This window comes from Apodemus sylvaticus, chromosome 10, assembly GCF_947179515.1.
Source record: "Apodemus sylvaticus chromosome 10, mApoSyl1.1, whole genome shotgun sequence".
Taxonomy (NCBI): Eukaryota; Metazoa; Chordata; class Mammalia; order Rodentia; family Muridae; genus Apodemus; species Apodemus sylvaticus.
The window spans coordinates 14,990,813-15,010,142 of NC_067481.1; the positions used below are offsets into that span (position 1 = coordinate 14,990,813).

The 19,330-nt window shown below is 49.0% G+C and overlaps 1 protein-coding gene across 1 annotated transcript in view; it reads left to right on the top strand.

The window, feature by feature from the left end:
• Prkca (protein kinase C alpha) overlaps positions 1 to 19,330 on the top strand; it is a 396,501-nt gene that overhangs the window by 347,476 nt on the left and 29,695 nt on the right. Inside the window, exons 11-13 of the mRNA XM_052194107.1 lie at positions 396 to 487; positions 2,661 to 2,723; positions 3,928 to 4,066. Coding sequence (XP_052050067.1) covers positions 396 to 487; positions 2,661 to 2,723; positions 3,928 to 4,066 — 294 coding nt within the window. The remainder of the gene's footprint in view (positions 1 to 395; positions 488 to 2,660; positions 2,724 to 3,927; positions 4,067 to 19,330) is intronic.

The following is a 19,330-nucleotide window of genomic DNA, read 5'->3' on the forward strand; positions in this document are numbered from 1 at the left end:
GCATTAGCCCAGCATAGTCCCTGGTCGTCACAAGCCATCGTTTTCGCATGTGCACCATCGATAACAGGGCTTGAGAGGAACCGGCGGGCCTGCATAGGGTCTTCACACCACCGCTGATTTAGAGATGAACTACCCATATGGGGACTTGGAAGTCTGTGTGGGGGAAGGGAGAGAATGGCCGAGGCCTTTACTGTATGAGGTGCATAACTACCGGCAGGCTGCCGCCGTTATCAGCTGTCACCTGCAGATTTATGAATCCAGAATAGCCTCCCCCACCCCGGGAAAAAGATCGCGGAGAGCAGATCTGTCAGGGCTGCCCTGTGTTTGCTAATAAGAAAGCAAAACTGATAACCTGCTGGGGAGGCCCCGACTCACCTGTGAACCTTGCCCTGCAGGACCGGCTGTACTTCGTCATGGAGTACGTCAACGGCGGCGATCTCATGTACCACATCCAGCAAGTTGGAAAATTCAAGGAGCCGCAAGCAGTGTGAGTATTTTTTTTTTTTTTGAGTCCTGAAATTCAAACAGCCTGATACTCCCGACTGAGAACTCTTTCTGGATTACATGTCCAAGAGCGACTCTGTTCACTTGGATCTCAGATCTGAAACTTCCCAGCTAGCAGATGAGCTAACAGGACTTGTGTATAATAGATATTTCTAAGGACCAGTAGATTCTTCTCAGCACACTGGGCATACGGGTGCCCGCCTCCCCGTCCCCTACTAACACTGGCACGGATGGAAGGAACCCTTACCCGGTCACTGTCTGGAGGGTACGATCGTAGGTCCTCACTCACTGTGTGTCCTGCAGAGTGTACAAGAAATGTGAGGCCCAGCCCTTGGGGAGCCCATGCTCTCACGTGGCGTTAGAAAAAGCCATCCAACAATTCGGACACATTGCTAAAACCGGACAGGTTTACACGGGGTACCACTAACACCCCAGAACTGGAGCGTGGGTGCAGCACAAAACTGGGGGATGCCCAACCCAGTGGTGAGAGCTGCCTTCCAAGGAACAGATGTGAAGAGATGGGGAGCCAAGTCCAGGGGAGTGGCCTGCAGCTCAGTGACTTGAGGTGGGGGAGGGGCTAGACAGCCAAGTGCAAAGCCAACAAGAAGGGCCTAGTCCCACCGGAAGTTCTGACAGAGCCCTCTGACTGGGGCAGGAAGAAAAATACAGATGGGTCTGGTGCAATGGAACCCCTAGAAACCACAGCAGCTCTTTCCTGGGATCCAGGAAGTCTGCAGCTTAAACAGAAGCTAACTGAGCGGAGAGCTGTGTCCAGACCTAGCCGCGAGGCATGGTGGGCCAGCGCCCATTTGTCAAGTCTGCAAATGGGACCGGGACCGGGGCCCACGCATGATCTGAAACCTAAATCACAGGAACCTGGATCCTGTAGGATAATCTGCGCCAGAAAGATTAACTGGACGCAGATAGGGGCCCTTTAGTCAAAAGCTTTAAAAATACAAAGCGGGGATTTTTCTGCTTTTAGTGCGACTAAGAAGCAAATGTTTGAGATTTTTTTGGGTTGTATTTTTTGTTTGTTTGTTTGGAAACAACTTGCCCTTACTGAGATGAGCAGAATGTAAAATAAAGCTTACTAACCCAAAGCCAGAAAAAAATAAAGGTAGCAGAATGGCCATCGTATGTCATTAAGGGACTGGGTGGTGACTCGACTGAAGCCCTTCCATTTCTGTACTGCAGAAAAGCTAAAAAAAAAAAAAAAAAAAAAAAAAAAAAAAAAAAAAAAAAGGGAAACATGGAAAATCACGTGAAAACCACCCGCGATCCTATCTCTTCTCCCTCCCCAGCCCGCCCCTGGCTCCCTGCCAGCCCCACTAAGAACGTGGTCTCCAGCCCCCCCCCCCCCTCCGCTCTGCAGCCACTGTGCTTATTTTAAGCCTCCAGGGTGTATTCACCCAGGCGTGGACTTGTGGCTCCTTGGACTTCAAAGGCTCCCCAGTGCTATGCAAATTTTAAAACATCATTCTGCATTTAATCTGAGTTCCAGATATTAACCTATTAATGATTTTGTAGTGGTGGTAATGACTGTTTTTATTATGAATTATTTAAAAGGGCAAACTCAGGCATGAATCATGATGCGGGTCCCATTTATTCTGTCCGGCACTTCAGAGAGTGAATAAAGCAGCTGGAGCGCACACCTTGCCCGAGGGAGGCCTCCTCTTCTGGGGGTGGTTACACTCCCAAACAGCAAACTCTGCCTCGTCCGTCCGTCCGTCCGTCCGTCCGTCCATCCATCCGTCCATGTGTGTGTGTGTGGGGGGGGGGGATTGAAACTCTTCCGCTCAACTATTCTCCTGACATAGGAGAGTCTCACCAGTATTCATCCCTTACATCTTTATATTAGAAATTATTTTGTAGGGAATAAATGAGCTCCCCACTTACCCCAGAAATGAAAAATAAGCTTTTATAACTGGAGAAATGAAGAGGCAGGTGCAGATCCAGCTGTGAAAAGCACATCATGTAGGGTGGTGTCAGAGTGTTAGGATCTCTCTCTCTCTCTCTCTCTCTCTCTCTCTCTCTCTCACACACACACACACACACACACACACACACACACACACACACATCTCTCCAATGCCCCAACCTGAGTGGAAGAAGTATCCAGAAAGCCCCAAAAGTCTGAAGCACACTTTCTTTTGCAGATTCTACGCAGCCGAGATCTCCATCGGACTGTTCTTTCTTCATAAAAGAGGAATCATTTACAGGTGTGTCTGGAAGCTCTCCCTGCAGCAGAACAGTGGGGAGGCTTGGGGAGCCCCGTGGGCAGGGGACAGATCCTGTGATGGGGACTTCAGGTGTGGAGTCCATAGCCTCTTGGGAACACTGTCCTGCTGAGACTCACCTGCTTCTGCAGCCACAGGGCAAACCAGAGCCACTGTTTCGCTTCTAAGCTCAGAGGTGTTACATTGTCTCCTTCCTGCGGTCCAGCTTCCCACTCTGCTGACAGTGCCTCCTCTGCCTTTTATCTGAATGGAGGTCAGAGAGCCTCAGAAAATAGATAGCTGGTCTAGGTTCACAGCAGGCGAAGGAGCTGGGAGGGCGGGAAACGGGGATTACGGAATTAAGCACATTGAGGTGGCTGTGAAAGTCTACTACCAAAAAAGAAAAAAATATCTTGAATAATTAAGAAGACATTGGTTCAGGTAGCTATCCTAGAGGCATGGAAGGTAATTCTAAACCTGTCATTTGGGATACCTAGCTGTTTGTCTGTGTTCCCACTTCTGTGTAAGATGTTAATAAATCCAATGCCTGGCATCTCCCTGAATGTGTAGCCACAGACCTGATTGGGAATCAGTAATTCAATCATTTATCATTCATTTGGCATTTATATGTCTACTATATCCCAGGCTCTCCATCAGGCTCTGGAGAAAGAAAGGCATGGTACTTCTTTGGCCCCTGGTCTCCAGGACTTAGCATGTGAGTGTCACTGGGATGATTGTCTTAGTCAGGGTTTCTATTCCTGCACAAGCCTCATGACCAAGAAGCGAGTTAGGGAGAAAAGGGTTTATTTAGCTTACATTTCCACACAGCTATTCATCTAAAGGAGGTCAGGACTGGAACTCAAGCAGGTCAGGAAGCAGGAGCTGATGCAGAGGCCATGGGGATGTTCCTTACTGGCTTGCTTCCCCTGGCTTGCTCAGCTTGCTTTCTTATAGAACCCAAGACTACCAGTTCAGAGATGGCACCACCCACAAGGGGCCCTCTTCGCCTTGATCACGAATTGAGAAAATACCGCACAGCTGGATCTCCTGGAGGCATTTCCTCATCTGAAGCTCCTTTCTCTGTGATAACTCCAGCTTGTGTCAAGTTGACATAAAGCCAGTCAGTACAGATGAGCTAGGGAAACGTCCTTATAAGTCATTGTGTCGTGTCATGGGGTGGCCTCTGATGCTCACCTGCTCCTTGCAGGGATCTGAAGCTGGACAACGTTATGCTAGACTCAGAAGGGCATATCAAAATCGCTGACTTTGGGATGTGCAAGGAACACATGATGGATGGAGTCACGACCAGGACCTTCTGTGGGACTCCAGATTACATTGCCCCAGAGGTAAGAGTCCCCAGTCACTGCTGCCCACCTACAGACAACTACCCTGCACAGCACACGAGGTGATGTGTGGGTCGTGACCACTGTGTCAAGCAAAGTAGACAAGAGATAGGAAAAGGAAACCGACGTGCTCATCAGCACACAGCGAGGCTACATTTCTATTTCCCCGACCTTCTGGTTTTGTTCTGTGTATTTGTGAGGCAGCCTCGAGGTAAACTGTCTCTCTTAAAAGCCTCTGGTCATAATTTCAGAGACACTCGAGTTGGGGGATTTGCTTGTGTATACAATTTGCCTGTAAATGTTGAGTGAGAAGGTAGTCACCATCATGGCTTCCTAAGCATTCTGAGTGACGAGGGCTCTTGTCACATGGTGCCTAACTCCAAGGTAGGAAGACACAGTTGATGTGGGTGGCCAAAGGCATAGTCAGTTTCATGGTTTGTATATACAATAGGGAAAACTTAAGGTTAGGTATATACAATAGCCAAAACTTCCTATATGTTAAGAGTTGGTTACAGCTCTGGGCCATTGTGTAGACATGTTCTGTCCACACTCAGCCCATGGAAGATGGAGTCTTTCCCCATCCTTGCTTCAGTGTGGAGGGAATGAGGGCTCACAGTGGACAGTGGGCTAGCCTCAGCTCTCCACAGAGCCACTGTTGGCATCTCACATCTGTTTAACCTACTGGCCATGAGTTTACCTCAGGTACAAGGAGAGTTAAGAAGGGCAAGTTCAGAAGTCAGACCTGTGTGAGCTTGAAGCATGCTGTTATCTACAGGCTGAAGGGACTCAGGTCAATTTCTTAACCTCTGTGCCACCTCCCGCCACCCCACCACCACACCCCTGCTTTCCTCAAGTCAGTGATCGTAAGAAGGGCCCTGAGAAAGCGCCCAGCAGACCCTCACATCTCCATTTGCTGCCCTGGTGGGAGTCGTTATTCTCTAGGGAAACTGAGCCCTTGTTTGTGATTTAGCCTGCAAATAGACTTTAATTATAAATTCGATTTTTAAGTTATATTTATTGTGTGTGCACATGTGTGTGTGCGCACGCGCATGCATATACATCACACCACCCATATAGAAGTCAGAGAGGAGGAAAACAGGTCTCTTCTTCCACCATCCAGTTTTCAAGGATAGAATTCTGCTCATCAATCTTGGCAGCAAGAACCTCCCACTTACTGCATCTAGCTGGCTGCAGAAATTCAGACTTTGAGTGACATGGCCGAGGGCATCGTTGTCCTGGTATTTAACAGACTAGGATCTCTTGGGGTAGGGGGACAGTAGTCATTACTGCCCCCAGCCATACTGTGAGCTTATACAATCACATTTTTAAATGTGAAGGATAAAGTACAATAAAGTGAAAATTAGAGCCTTTGGCTGCAGTGAGCCTTCTGAAGCCTCCTACGGCTGACAGGTATGAAGAAGGCTCTGAGTAAGATCCTACCAGATTCCAGGATGCCTCATGACAATGGGAGGCAGCAGCGTGTCTAGGGATGAAGGTGGCTTTGAACTTCCTCTCCATGAAGACTAGGCTTCTGCTGATCAAACCCATGCCTGCAACACTCCAGTCTGCTCTAACCAGAGTTGGCACTCGCCCACAGATGGAATTATCTATATAATTAAGCTTTGTCCATTAGAGCGACTTTTATTTCTGTTCACTATAGGAATGCTCTATTGTTATTGTAATTAATAGCCATGAACTTACTAGACTAAATGTTAATTTAAGGGGTTTGAGGTGTTAGAATGTCGGAATGCCTGCCTAGCAGGCTCAAGCCCTGGGTTCAACTCAGCATCACACATGCACACATATAAAAATGTAATGCAAAGTTCTAATGGCCAGAAGATCAATTTCATTCTTTCTAGAGCTAGGGGGATTTACTTGTATATAGAATCTGCCTATGAATGTCGAGTGATGTAGTCATGGTCATGGCTTCTTAGTATCATCAGTGTTGAGGACTCTGGTATGTGGTGTTAGGAAGATGCAGTTGATGGGGCTAAAAGAGCATGATTGTTTCTATGGTTTGTATAGTCACCAGTATCCATGCTAGGGTAGACCATTTCTCCAACGCTTCCCACATCTACGAGCTGTGTGCCTTGGCTCGTACTGTTTCCTCTACCTCCCAGGCAGCAGCAGCCTCTACTGATCACTGTGGCCTTTCCAAGTCCAGCCCTCCCCTTCCCACAGCAGCTCTTGTGATTACTCCCGAATACTCTAGATTCATCTCCACATGGGTCTCTAGACCTCAGGTTGCATCTGAAAAGTCCTCACTATGCAAGATTATATCCACAGGTTCTGAGAAGTAGAACATAGACATCCTTTAGAGAGGAAGACATTCAGCTGGACTCATTTGGATGAGACCCTCTGTGGCCAAACACACTTAAGCATGTTCTAGGCACACTCTGGGAATTTAGGGAACTCTTCATGCACAGGAAATAATGTGCCCATGCTGTGAGCACCCTGGTTTCTGAAGACTCCATTTTTCAGTTCTCTGATAAGTAGCAATAAAGATAACAACCAGTGTGTGTTGCCTTCTGTGCACTAGGCACCTCTGATACACACACACACACACACACACAAATGCACATACATGAGCATGCATGCATGAATGCACACACGCACACACACACCTTAGTCCTCAAGGCAAATCCCTTGAGAGCAGTTAGCATCAGGTCCTCCTTCAGGCCTCAGAAACATGTCTAAAGCCAAATTGCTACAGAATGCTAGAATTAGGGATCAACACCACATTCCAACCATCTCCAGACCGCCTCACCACTCAAACCTGAGCAGCTCTTGTGTGTAGACTCTTATCTGTTTCCCAGGGACAGGTTCCTGCTGCACAGTCCAACGTGCTTATTTCTGTTAACTTGACATACTCTAGAATCCCCTAGGAAGAGATTCTCAGTGAGACGCTGTCTACATCAGGTTGTACCCTGGGCGTGTCCACGGAAGGATTATCTTGATGTGGGAAGACCCAATCCACAGTGGGTGGCACTGTCCCCTGAGTTTAGATCCTGGGCTGTATGAGAGTGAAGAAAGCAAGCTAAGTAGCCAACTATTAGGTACAAGTGTATCTGTTCTCTGCTGTTGACTGTGGGTGTGGCTCTCTGTCTCAAGTTCCTGCTGCCTTGACTTCCCCGCAGTGACAGACTGGAACCTGGAACTGTGCTAAAATAAAGTCTCCCCTAAGCTGTTTTTTCTCAGGGTGTTTTATCGCAACAACTAAGCAGGAATAGAGAATCAGCTGCCTCCTTCCTTCCCCACCTCCTGCTGTCCCACGCTGTGATTACAGGCGTGGGCCGCCATGCCCGAGCACAGGCTCGCATTCTTAGAAACTCGCTGTACCAAGTGTGAGACCTCCCTCCAGTGCTGACAGTTCAGGGAGGTGACATCCCTGCAGCCACAAGCAGTGCCCAGCTTTCTGTCGCTGTCCAGTTGGCTCTCACTGAATACTTAGGCAACGCTGCCTGGGAAAACCAGTGGATGCCACCATCAGGTTCCCTCTCCCGGTCTCTCCTGGGCATCTCCACTCCTGACACACACAGCCCCAACAACATTTACAGTTTAGGGGAAAAACAAATAGGTTCAAGGTTTCAGAATTTGCTCAAGGGTTAAGCTAATTCTATCATCTGTGTAAATCTTCCTGTCAGGCAGGAGCAACATAATTACCTTAGACGGCATTTTCCCTAATAGGCAAAGCAAAGGCTGAAATATTTATGGCTATTTATTCAAAAACCTTGAAATCGATTTATACTGTGGCATCTCCCTAATGGTTGAAGATGGGTCAAAGTGAAAACTATCACTCACAGATACGACCTGAGCATGAAGATGCAAATCCACAGAGGGGTGAGAGTCTTAGTTAGGGTTTCACTGCTGTGAACAGATACCATGACCAAGGCAACTCTTATAAGGACATTTATTTGGGCCTGGCCTACAAGTTCAGAGGTTCAGTCTATTATCAAGATGGGAACATGGCAGCATCCAAGCAGGCCTGGTGCAGAAGGAGCTGAGAGTTCTGCATCTTCTTCTGAAGGCCACTAGGAGAAGACTGGCTTCCAGGCAGTTAGGATGAGGTTACTAAAGTCCATGCCCACAGTGACACACCTGCTCTGAGAAGCATCACTCCCTGGGCCAAGCATATACAAATCATCACAGCGTACTAATCAGAAAATAATTTAGAAGCCGACATGAGAGCTCCCCCTGCTCTGACATAACAGGAATTCTCTGAGTCCACAAGAGTCCTTAAGAGGACTAGTCACCAGTCATGCACCTCTCTGCAGGCCCAAGTACCAGCACAAGAGGTGCTGATCACAAGATCATCTCATGGGTCTCTAGTCTCCCCCTCTGTATGCCACCTCACAGCGTCCACCTTCGTTGATGTTGGGAGCTCTGGTCCTCTTCCTTAACAGATACTGGATCATCCTTTGGCGCCCACACTAGGAGGGCTTTCCTATCTTCCTCTCCCATTGGCTTCTTTCCTGTCAATCTTGCTGCTTTATCTCCTTCCCCACCAGTTGCCTTCATCTTCCTTCCATGAAGTGGCTGGCCAGTGTCCTTCCCTCTCCTCCTGGGGCAGTGGGAGGGAAACCCGTCTGTAGCATGCTGCACATGGAAATCCTTGAAGCCGGGCTAACACAGGGGATGTGCTAAATGGACAGAGAACCGCTCCCATGATGTGTTGGCTCTGCTCTATCCCAAGTCCCCTGAGCACATCTCTATCAGCATATCGAGGTCCTGTGACTTGTACAGAGTCACACACCTGGTTACAGGCAAGGCTAGCTTTGGATCTTAGATCTCCTGGCCCCAAAGGCAGTAAATTTTCTTTTTTGCATATCAGAAACAATATTCATATATAAAATTGTGTCTAGAGTCATAGAGTAAAGTGATTTAAAATGAGCATTTAGGACCTGAGAGGTGGCTAAGAGGGTAAAGTGCTTGCCACTCAAGCATTCAGACCTAAGTTCAGATCCCCGGCACCTCTGTAAAAGCCAACCATAGAAGCACACTTCTATAGCTCTAGGGATCGTGGGACAGAGGTGGGAGGATCCCAGAGGATGAGCTCTAGGTAGGTTTAGTGAGAGAGTCTGTCTCTATAAAATGGAGAGAGAGTGAGGAAGACAGTGCTAATGCCTTACCTCCACAGGTGCACACACATGCACACTTATACACACACACACACAGGCTTTAACATGAGCATTCAGTTATAGTCCATATTTCTTTGGCATCTCTTAGGAACTGGACCTATGTGACCTGAAATCAGGCACTAAGCTTTGGTCCGAAACAATCAGCCCCTAGGGACTTTCTAAGCCAGCCACTGATACTAAGCTGATCCCTTAGAACCCACCGGCAATCTAGCAACATGTAATCCATCACCCAACACACAGAAACAATCAGTCAGAATATTCATCAGATGCCTCTGTCATATCCTGGGGATGTCCTTCCAGGAAGAAGAACCTACTAGAGACTTGCTAGAAACCATAAGGGATGACAACAGCCCAGGAAAGATAAGGATTTCAAAATGACAGATTCCTGTTGGCAATGACAGTGCCTCCAACATGGCTAAAATCACTAGGCAGGAAACTCCCAGGTGTGGTTGCCCCGAAGCCTGCTATGTGGGAGCAGTGTGGCAATGTCTAGTCAAGGTTGGGATTAGAGGAGTCCCCAGAGCAGGAGACTTATCCCCAGGGCATGGCTTTTGCATCTTTGGCCTGTGCCGTGACATCCCAGTGCTTTCTGCCTCGATAGCCAGAGAGCTGTACTTTTATGCAAAGCTTGCCTAATTATTTTAAGTAGTCCTAAGATATGGTAAAAGACACCTTCCCAGTGAGATTCAGACAGTAGGTATCAGCTGGGGCCTTTCTTCTGGAATGATCAGGATTTCCTTTATATAGAGCCATGTGTCAGGAAGGCATGGGAAAGCCAAGGCTATACACAGAGGCAACACAGATAACTGTAGTTTGGAGGATAAGGGAGCCAACCCTGAAGGTGGCTGGGACCCCAGGGATAAGAGCAGGGAGATCAGAGACCCTTGAGAGGGTGTGTGCCAATGGCAACGAGGGAGTCAGCAGCCAAGTGGGGACCTCTGCGGGGAAATCTTCAAGAGGCGGAGAGAAGGAACACGGCAGAGGGGCAGGGTGTGGGCCACAGAGACCATGAAGGAGCTACAGCCGTACTTCATGAAGGAACAGAAATGGGAGACATGAGGATAGGTCCCCTCCCTCTCAAGAACAAGAAGATTGTGAGCAAGCAAGACCCCAGGGTGGTGGAGAAGCTAGAATCTGGCCAATTGACAAAGCCATACCTTTATAATGGCGCTAAGATCTTTGTCAGCCCTGTGTGGTTTAGATGTAGTGTGTCCTTCAAGGGCTCTTGTAGTAATTCCCTGTGTGATGGTAGTGGGAAGTGGGGGGACCTTCCAGAGGGAGAGCCTGATGCAATGTAACTAGGTCATTGAGGGTACTGCCCTTGGAGCTCAAAGTAGTAGTTTCTGCAGGGTTTAGTTGGTTCCCCATTGTAAAGACTGTCTCAAAAGGCAAGGTGTGTTGCTCCTGAGGAAAGGCACCACAGTTGTCCTCTGACCTCCACACTCCCACCTACTCACATGCATATACCATGAGAGGATGCCTTGCTAATACTCACGCGCGCCACACACACACATACACACACACGTGCACACACATGCATGCACGCATGCACACACTCAAGCACACACACACACACACACACACACACACGTCTTGCCAGGATGGATACTCCCTTTCCATGCATATACCCTGGCCATGGCCTCATCCACAATGTGACATGGCTAAAGAATCCCTCAACAGGCCTGAGCAGATGTTGGTGCCATGTTCTGAACCTTAAGAACTGTGATCTAAATACACCTTTTCATTATGTTATCCAGCCTCAAGTATACTATTATTACAGAACCAGGAACCAGTTTAAACCACTCTGTCATTCCCTCCCTGCTCCCTGCTCCCCGCTCCCCGCCCCCCTCCCTGCTCCCCGCTCCCCTTTAGCCAGGGTCTAGACCCACTCTACACAAGCTTCTGCTCCTCACCTTGCCAGTCACCCCATCCTCCGGGTGTTTGCTGCTCTCTTTCCCAACACCCGGATATCTTACCTCAGGCATCCACATACTCCCCCCCCCCTTTTTTTTTTACCTCCTTCAAACCTTTCCTTTCCATCTTGGTCATCTGTCCTGGAAACCCTGTGTAAAGCTGCATACCTCCGGCTCCACCAGAACCTATTCCTCACCTCCTCTGAGAGACTTGGATGACCTGTGTCACAGGGTAGCTCTGTGTCACTGGGTAGCACTGTGTCACAGGGTAGCTCTGTGTCACTGGGTAGCTCTGTGTCACTGGGTAGCACTGTGTCACAGGGTAGCTCTGTGTCACTGGGTAGCACTGTGTAACAGGGTAGCTCTGTGTCACTGGGTAGCTCTGTGTAACAGGGTAGCTCTGTGTCACAGGGTAGCTCTGTGTCACGGGGTAGCATTGTGGTCTTTTGTTCAGTGCTCCACTGCCCCATAAATGGATGCCAGGCCTGGATGTGGCTTGGGAAGACTGCACTTACACACTGCTTCGCTGAGTGCAGCCATGGCTCTTGGAGAGCCGACAGCCTTGGAACTAATAGAATCGGGAAGTCTGGAGCCAAGTTACTGGAAATGGTCATCCGCAGCTGTCACAATATGGGGACGCTGGTATAGAGTAGGCCACACACCTCTACTTACCCACTAAAGAAGCCAATGAGCTGTGAGTATCCGGGAACTGACAGGACATCAGCTCAGCTCCCCCCTCCCCCCAGGGAGCCAGCTATCCCAGAGACTTCAAAGCCAGGGCCTGGGGGAAGGGCTGTGAGTAGGTATAGACAATTAAAAAAAAAACAAAAAAAAACAGAATTTAAAATCTCAATGAAAAAAGTAGCTCTTGCAGTTACACAGCCGAGCAGTCAGGCAGTAAATTGGCGCTTGGCTAGCAGCGAGAAAGGTAAAAGCTCAGCTGCAGGCCCAGCAAGCCTCCCCCAGGCTGCACGGAGGTCCCCCGCGCCTGCCCATAAGCACTTGATTAAACAAAGAAAATGATAAACCCAGCTCGGCACTCACTCTTTCTAGGAGCCCGTTTCCCTGTCTGCAGGGTCACGGTCCAGAGACTCCAGCCCTAGAGAGAGAATGAGTCTGTGCTTTCCTCAGAGAAACACTTAAAGAGCCCAAACTCAGCTTTCCTTCCGCGTCTTCCATAATTGTGTAAATCTCCCTGGAACATCTCTGTGACTTATGTAGGGTACATGATCTTATGTATTTTATTGCCTGCCCACCATCTCCTGATTCCCCAGCCTCAGAGCTCATGGACCCTGCCTCATTCTCCGCAGCCTTTGGTCCCACCCATGCTATCAGGGTCTGGAAGACAGTGTGCCTCTTCCTCCCATCCTCTCTCCCAGTGACTTTCAGAAAGAACCAGGTCCCAGTAGATTCGATGCCCCTTGGCAAATGCCCATTGCATCCTGGACCAGGGCAGGCTCCCCCTTTGACGTTTGATACCGTCATCAATTCTGTTTTGCACATAAGGATTTTTTTGTACAAAGATTTAGTTCATTTGTCCCAAGGCCCCAGTAAGATAGGCCTGGACTTTGAACCCAGGGTTTGACAGCTTTCCTCTGCAGCGCCTGTTGTCCTAAGAAGAGAATTCCAGCTTTTCCTCAGAAGATACCTGGAACACCCATCACACCCCCATAATCCTTGCTCAACACAAGCACACTCATTCTCCATGCCCAGAGGCTGTTTCCTCCTGGTACTCAGGGGCCTGAATTAATTGGCTGTTCTTTTAGAGATTTAGTTAAATCCCATGAAAATGGGCCAGGGATTTCTGAGCCCTATCCCACCCCTTCCTCTGTGAAATTGCCCAAGTGTGGGTGGGGAGGAAGTGGATATCTCAAGAGCCTAACCAACAGTTATTCATTTCCCAGTGGGCACCTCCCACTCACACCTGTGAGTGTGAACCACCCGCTCACACCTGTGAGTGTGAACCTCCCACTCACACCTGTGAGTGTGAACCTCCCCCTCACACCTGGTGTGTGTGCACCTCCTGCTCATACCTGTGAGTGTGAATCTCCCCCTCACACCTGGTCTGTCATTTAATCCCTAAGCTTATACCAGTCTTCTGAGGCCAGTTGCACTTCCCCCGGTTCACCTGGGGAAAGGAGACTTGGAGGGGGTGCTGACCTCCCCAAGCGAGGCTCACAGAAGGCAGGAGGGACCTGGGCAGTCAGCCGGCCCTTCTCAGTGCACATCCCCCCCTTACCAAACACATCTCAGGAGAACTTGGATGTGAGGTCTCTGGCAAAACTAGAAAGCTCTTACAGACAAAAAGTACCCCTAACTCTCCTTTCCATCCTTTGCATAAGTAGTTACTCTGTTCTGAAGTGTAGTTAACATTTCAAATGACTCTCTGGGCTTTACAGGGGAGTCCCATGCTGGGCCTGCAGGTGAATCCTGCAGGCTATGAATCCCAAAAGGCAGATGCTGCCCTGATCCATGTAGCAGCCCCCTGGAAAGAGGCAGAGAGATTAAGGTGACACGTTTGATCCCAGGCTCATGATCTGGGCCCTGTGTAATATCCGAGCTGAAGACAGACTTAGATTCAGCCTCAGGCTCTTTTCTTCCTTCCTGTTCCTAAGTCCTTGCTATATAGTCCTGCTCTTTTAAGAACTTGGTGTGAAATCTATAAAAAAAATAAATAAATAAAAAGTGTGTGTGTTGGGGGGGGGGGGGAATCATCATCATTTCTTCCTCTAAATACAATTTTCTGCACCAAGTTTGACTTGAATGAGCTTGCCCTGACTCAAAAGGAGCGTCCCTAAACTCACGCCTGTGGCCTGTCCTTCGCTTCTAAACTACCCAGTGTAACCAGCTCAAACATACTGGCATTGTGCCTGCCCGTGAGCATGCGCTCAGAGGCCAGAGGAGGACATCTGGCACGCCGCTCTATCGCTCTCGGGTTTATGCCCTTGACAGGATCCCTCACTGAACCTGGAGCTCGACTGCCCTTCCGTCCGTGCTTTCCACAGCCTTGGAGTCACGGGCACGTGCAAGGTCGTACTCAGCTTCTGTGCCCGGGCTGTGGGTAAACCTCGGGTCCTCATGCTTTCAAAACAAGTGTCCCTCCCTTTGTATGGGAAGACGATTCACACCCAAATAAACAGACATTTCCTATTCTCCTCGTAGACAGAAGTCGTAGACAGACGCATCATTTTTGACTTAATAAAAAATATGTAATTTAGACCCTGTAATCCCTCGGACTTCTGAGTTTGGTCATATTTGTTGTCCTCACGCAATGCATTTCTTCTGGAGATTTCAAATATTACAGATATTTCTTATGTAATGTTCTAATATCTGTGATTATAGATATTACATTTCCAAGTATTCATTTCACATTTACCTCCCCAGTTAGAGCCATTATCCCTGAAGTCTAGCAGAATGCCCACCCCCAAGATGTGACCTGTCGGCTGTAACCGGTGACAGATGGAGAAAGAGCAGGAAGGTTCCATAACAAGAACCCATCCAGTTGCTTGAAGGCGGATTTCATAGCAGTAGTATCTGATAGGTCATTAGCTAGTGTTTGTCCAGGGGTTGAATAGAAAGGGTTAAGGGTGATTTGAAGGTCATTCCAGAGCCTGTGTGTTGAGGACTGCCTCTCCTGTGCAAGTATTTCCTCTCTCCTCCCTTGAGCCTGGCTGGCTCTACTGCCCTGAATACCTTTCTCCCACACACCTGGTTCTCATTTCTGAAGCCAGGCGCTGTCGCGTTCTGCAGTCACCTCCCATAGGCCCATCTCAGTGCGAACAAAGGAACAAATCTGCCCCATGGGAACTGCAGGACCACAGCTGCATTCCTAAGCAGGTTGCCCAAAGGCACTCAGCCCCTGAGCAGCCGAGCTAGTCCCCAGCGGTTGGACCCAGAGCCCTCCCTGCCCCTTGCGCTGTTTCATGTCTCTTGTGTCTCTCCCTCTGCTCTGGCACCACAGAAGGGGACAGTCAGAACCTCAAGGACTTTCCCGACCTCGCAGATAGATGAGCCTGGAAATTCAAGCAAGCACTTTGCTGTGGTTCAGGTTCAAGTTCCTTTCCAGAACCCTGAAGACACTTTTTATATCATCTCCAATCCCTTTCCAATCTTAAAGTCCCAGCTCCCGAGGTCCCTTTGACTGTACACACTAGAGTTGGGAGCGCGTGTGAACTGCATTAGCTCTCTGTTCCACTCAGTTCTCCACCCAGCCCTGGGTAACATCCTGGTGCTGGGAGCAGAGGCAGGTCCTCTGTGGTGGGTGCGGCCCTCACGAAGAGGACTCTGGGTTTGAGTGAGGCCGACAAACAGTCTTAGTGTAAAAGAGCGAAGGTTCTGGGAGCTGCGTGGCCCTACAGTCCAGGCCCCAGAGGAGCAAGTAAGAGAAGTGAGTGAACTCAGGGTCCAAACAGAACATCCAGAAAACTCTCTGACAGGCCTGTCTGCCTTCTTCCCTGCTGGGGCTTCCCGGACCGGTCAGCAGAGGCTTTGACGGTCTGTACAAAGCTTCTCTCATAGGTCCCATGCTCCTTCCTTTGAAATCTATGGTATTTTCTCAAAACAACCCTAACTCTTCCATCAAATAAAATATTTTTACTTTTAGAAAAAAAAGGGGAGAGCTATCTTTGGTTTCCTTGAGAATAAAAAGGACTTGAACACATTTTACTCTTGAGGCCATTATTTTCCAGGGGCATCTTAGAAGGAGCCCCCCCCCCCCCATGGTGGTCAGACCTTTCATTTACTTAAGAATGTACTCTGGGGAATTGGTACACATTATAGGAAAGCAAAAATGGGGTCCAGTTCAAGTCAGCAGAGCCACTGTCTCCATACTGTGTGATGTTATAGGGTTCATAGGCAGAGGTGTGGAGGGCAAGCTGGCGCCACGGCTCTTTGGCTCCTTTGACACCTTTGGCCTGTCGTCAGCATGAACCTCTACCAAGCAGGCTTCCCTGGAGCTGTCTAGGAAGCCTCCCTAGGTCAAAAGAAGCAGTATATTAAAATGGTCAGAAGTGAAGCCATCATAGCCATCTGGAGGACTATCAGGTCCAGCCTTGCCTCTTACCGCAAGCCTGAGCAGGCTACACCACTCTCCTCTGCCTCTGTTACTCTTTTTGGAACAGGGCTGAGGAGGTGGAAATGAATGAGCAGGTAAAGATCCCAGCATGGGCGGATGGCCGTGGTGGTGATGCTGGTCACAGCCCTCGTTATGGCCAGTGGTGTCCCACAGGGTCGCCAAGCTCCCCCATCTCTGAGCCGTCAGACATCAGGGGTCATCTAAAGCATCGAACACTCTGGGATGCCTTCAAGCCAGCCGCCTTGGCAGAGGGGGTAAAGGCTGGGTGGCCTTCAACCAGCGGTCTTCCGGGAGCCTCACTGGGCCACTGGCCTAACTCGAAATGAGAAGCTGCACCCCGCCCCTCCCAGGCCTTTCATGCCCTGGTCCTTTGCCCGGTTTGGAAGAACGCTTATTCATACCTCACTTTTATAAGACAGGCAGCCATTTGTAACATCCTGACAGTCCCCCCAAGCAATTGGCTCATATACGTATAATCACAGTGATCATACTGACAAATAGCTGTAAAAGGAGTTGACAGTGGCCCCGGCTGGGGTCTGTCTTCAAAGCCAGAGTTCAGCCTCCCATGTGCTGCAGGGAAACCCGCCAACTCCAGACCTTCTCGCCAAGCCGGCCTCCTTTTGTGAGCTGCCCCATTATGGGAAGCCAAATTGCCATGGTAGCCCCTGGCCCTGGGCCTCGGCATATCAGGGAGCCCAAGCTTGGCTGTAAGCCTCCTTTGGCCCACAAGTGCCAGGGGCACCTGCATCTGTCCCCATTGGTGACAAACCCAAGAGACTCTCATCTATTCTGTGCCCTCTGAAGCTGGTCTTCAGCTCAAAGCTGGACCCCTGATGCCAGTGTGAGCCAGAGAACCTAAGTGCGTTGTAAGGACTGGTTGACTCTGAGGGCCCAGACCCTCGCGGCCCAGTGAAATGAAACTCAAATCACAGCTGCATTCAGTGGGCCTGTTTTTAATAGTCACAAAAGAAACAGATGAAATCGATTTTGCTAATCCCACTTAACCCAGTTTGCCCACTGTAAAAAACTGCAAATAAGCTGTTTTCTTTCTTTCTTTCTTTCTTTTTTTTTTTGTGAAATCCTCAAAATGTTATATTTTACACCTAGACACCTCAGTTTAGGCTGGCCTCGTCTCATAAGCTTAGTTTACACATGGCCACTGGACAGCATGCCTCTAGGCAGCAGCATCCCAGATCTGTGGACTGACCACTAGCCTTCGAGAAAGGCTCCTAGTAACATTCCCTCTCACCCTGGGGGTTTTGGTTCATTAGAGATGCTCATTAGATAGCCGCAGATCCCTGAGCGAAACTGTGCTTTCCTGTGAAGAGATAGGTTTGGTGGTGTGGTTGCACACTGGACCGTGGAACTGAGATCATCTGGTGTGCAAGCCCAGGCTGGCTGTGGTGCTTTGAATAGGGTTGGCCCCCATAGACTCACGTGTTTGAATGCTTGGCCCATGGAGAACAATACTATTAGGAAGTGTGACCTTGTTGAAGGAGGTGTGTCACTGTGGGGGTTGGCTTTGAGGTCTCCTATGCTCAAGCTCTGTCCAGGGTGGGGCACAGTCTCCTTTTGCTGCCTTCGGATCACAATGTAGAACTCTCTAGTAGTCCAGAACTGCCTGGACACTGCCATGTTCCCGCCATGATGTAATGGACTAAGCCTCTGAAACTATAAGGCAGCCCAAATCAAGTGCTGTCTTTTATAAGAGTTGCCATGGTCTTGGTGTCTCTGCATAGCAGTGACACCCTAACCACAGTGGCACTGATGAGCTTCTCTGGGAAGGAATGCTTGGGCTGCCTTCCAAATGCCATCTTTGTATTACACCTGACAGCAGTGCTCATAGTGGCTGTAATCTCCATCTGGCAGCCGACCAGGAGGCCCCACAGGTCAACAACACAGTGGGTGGGAGAAGTCCATGGCCCTCAAGGTTCTGCTTTTGTGAGCCCTGGGGAAGGGAGAGTGTGCTGTCAGCAGGGGTCACGGGAGGTTGGTGCTGCAGAAATAGAAAGAGGGTGAGTCGAGCCGAGGGGAAGGGAGGGGAGAAAGAAAAACCGCTGTAGATGGCTGCGACCTTTAGGAATCAGAGCTCTGTCTGAACAGAAATGGACTCCCACACCCTCTGACAGCCTTCTAGAATCAAGCATGACTCAGCAACCATGTGAGCACGGGAGTCTGGCTGGTGGGATTGCTCAGGGATTCATGGAATATATAATATGAAATGGCATGAATGAATGGTCGCCGTGAATGGTGGGTCATGCTCATATCCCAGTACGTGGGGCACTGTGAGTTCAAGGCCAGCCTGGACTGCACAGTAGCAAGACCCTGAAAAGAAATAAAGCCTACATTCCTCATTCATTTAGTTACCTCCTGGGTTCAACACCAGATCCCCGGGACAGCGAGGGACACAGGTTAGAGGAACGCTAAAGAGAGCAGTTTATGCAACTGCTCTCGGAACGTCGTTATACCACCGTACTTTAAACCGTTTCAGATTATTTCAGACCCTTTAGGCTGATCTTCAGTGCCCTTTGATAATGTTATCAAGTCCAGCATAGATATATCTGAAAGTCACAAAATTCTCTTAAAAATAAAATGAGCCTGGGCTGGAGAGATGGCTCAGCGGTTAAGACTGCTCTTCCAGAGGTCCTGAGTTCAAATCCCAGCAACCACGTGGTGGCTCACAACCATTCATAATGAGATCCGAAGCCCTCTTCTGGTGTGTCTGCAGACAGCTACAGTGTACTCACATATAATAAATAAATCTTTAAAAAATAAATAAATAAATAAATAAAATGATCCAGCATCCAGAAACAACTTAATCATTGGGTAGATTTGGACAACTCTGTTAATTTTCCGAGCTTCAGTTTTCTTATCTATAAAATGGGAACAGTCATGTCTGTCCGTCATATGGCATTAGAAGATGCAGGATGCCTGTGAAGTGTCCCACACATAGACTTTGGCTCTCTGAAGAAGGGTTTTTATTGCTTTCTGTTTGATCCAGATGGGCTCTGAAGAAAAGGTGAGGAGTAGCAGTTTGTTGTTAATGGGGTAACGGACTCTAGTCGCTAGTATTTCCCTTATTTGCCACTGTGGACGTCTGCTTTGCAAGCAAGCAGCACTCAGAGGCCGTCTCCCTCCTGCA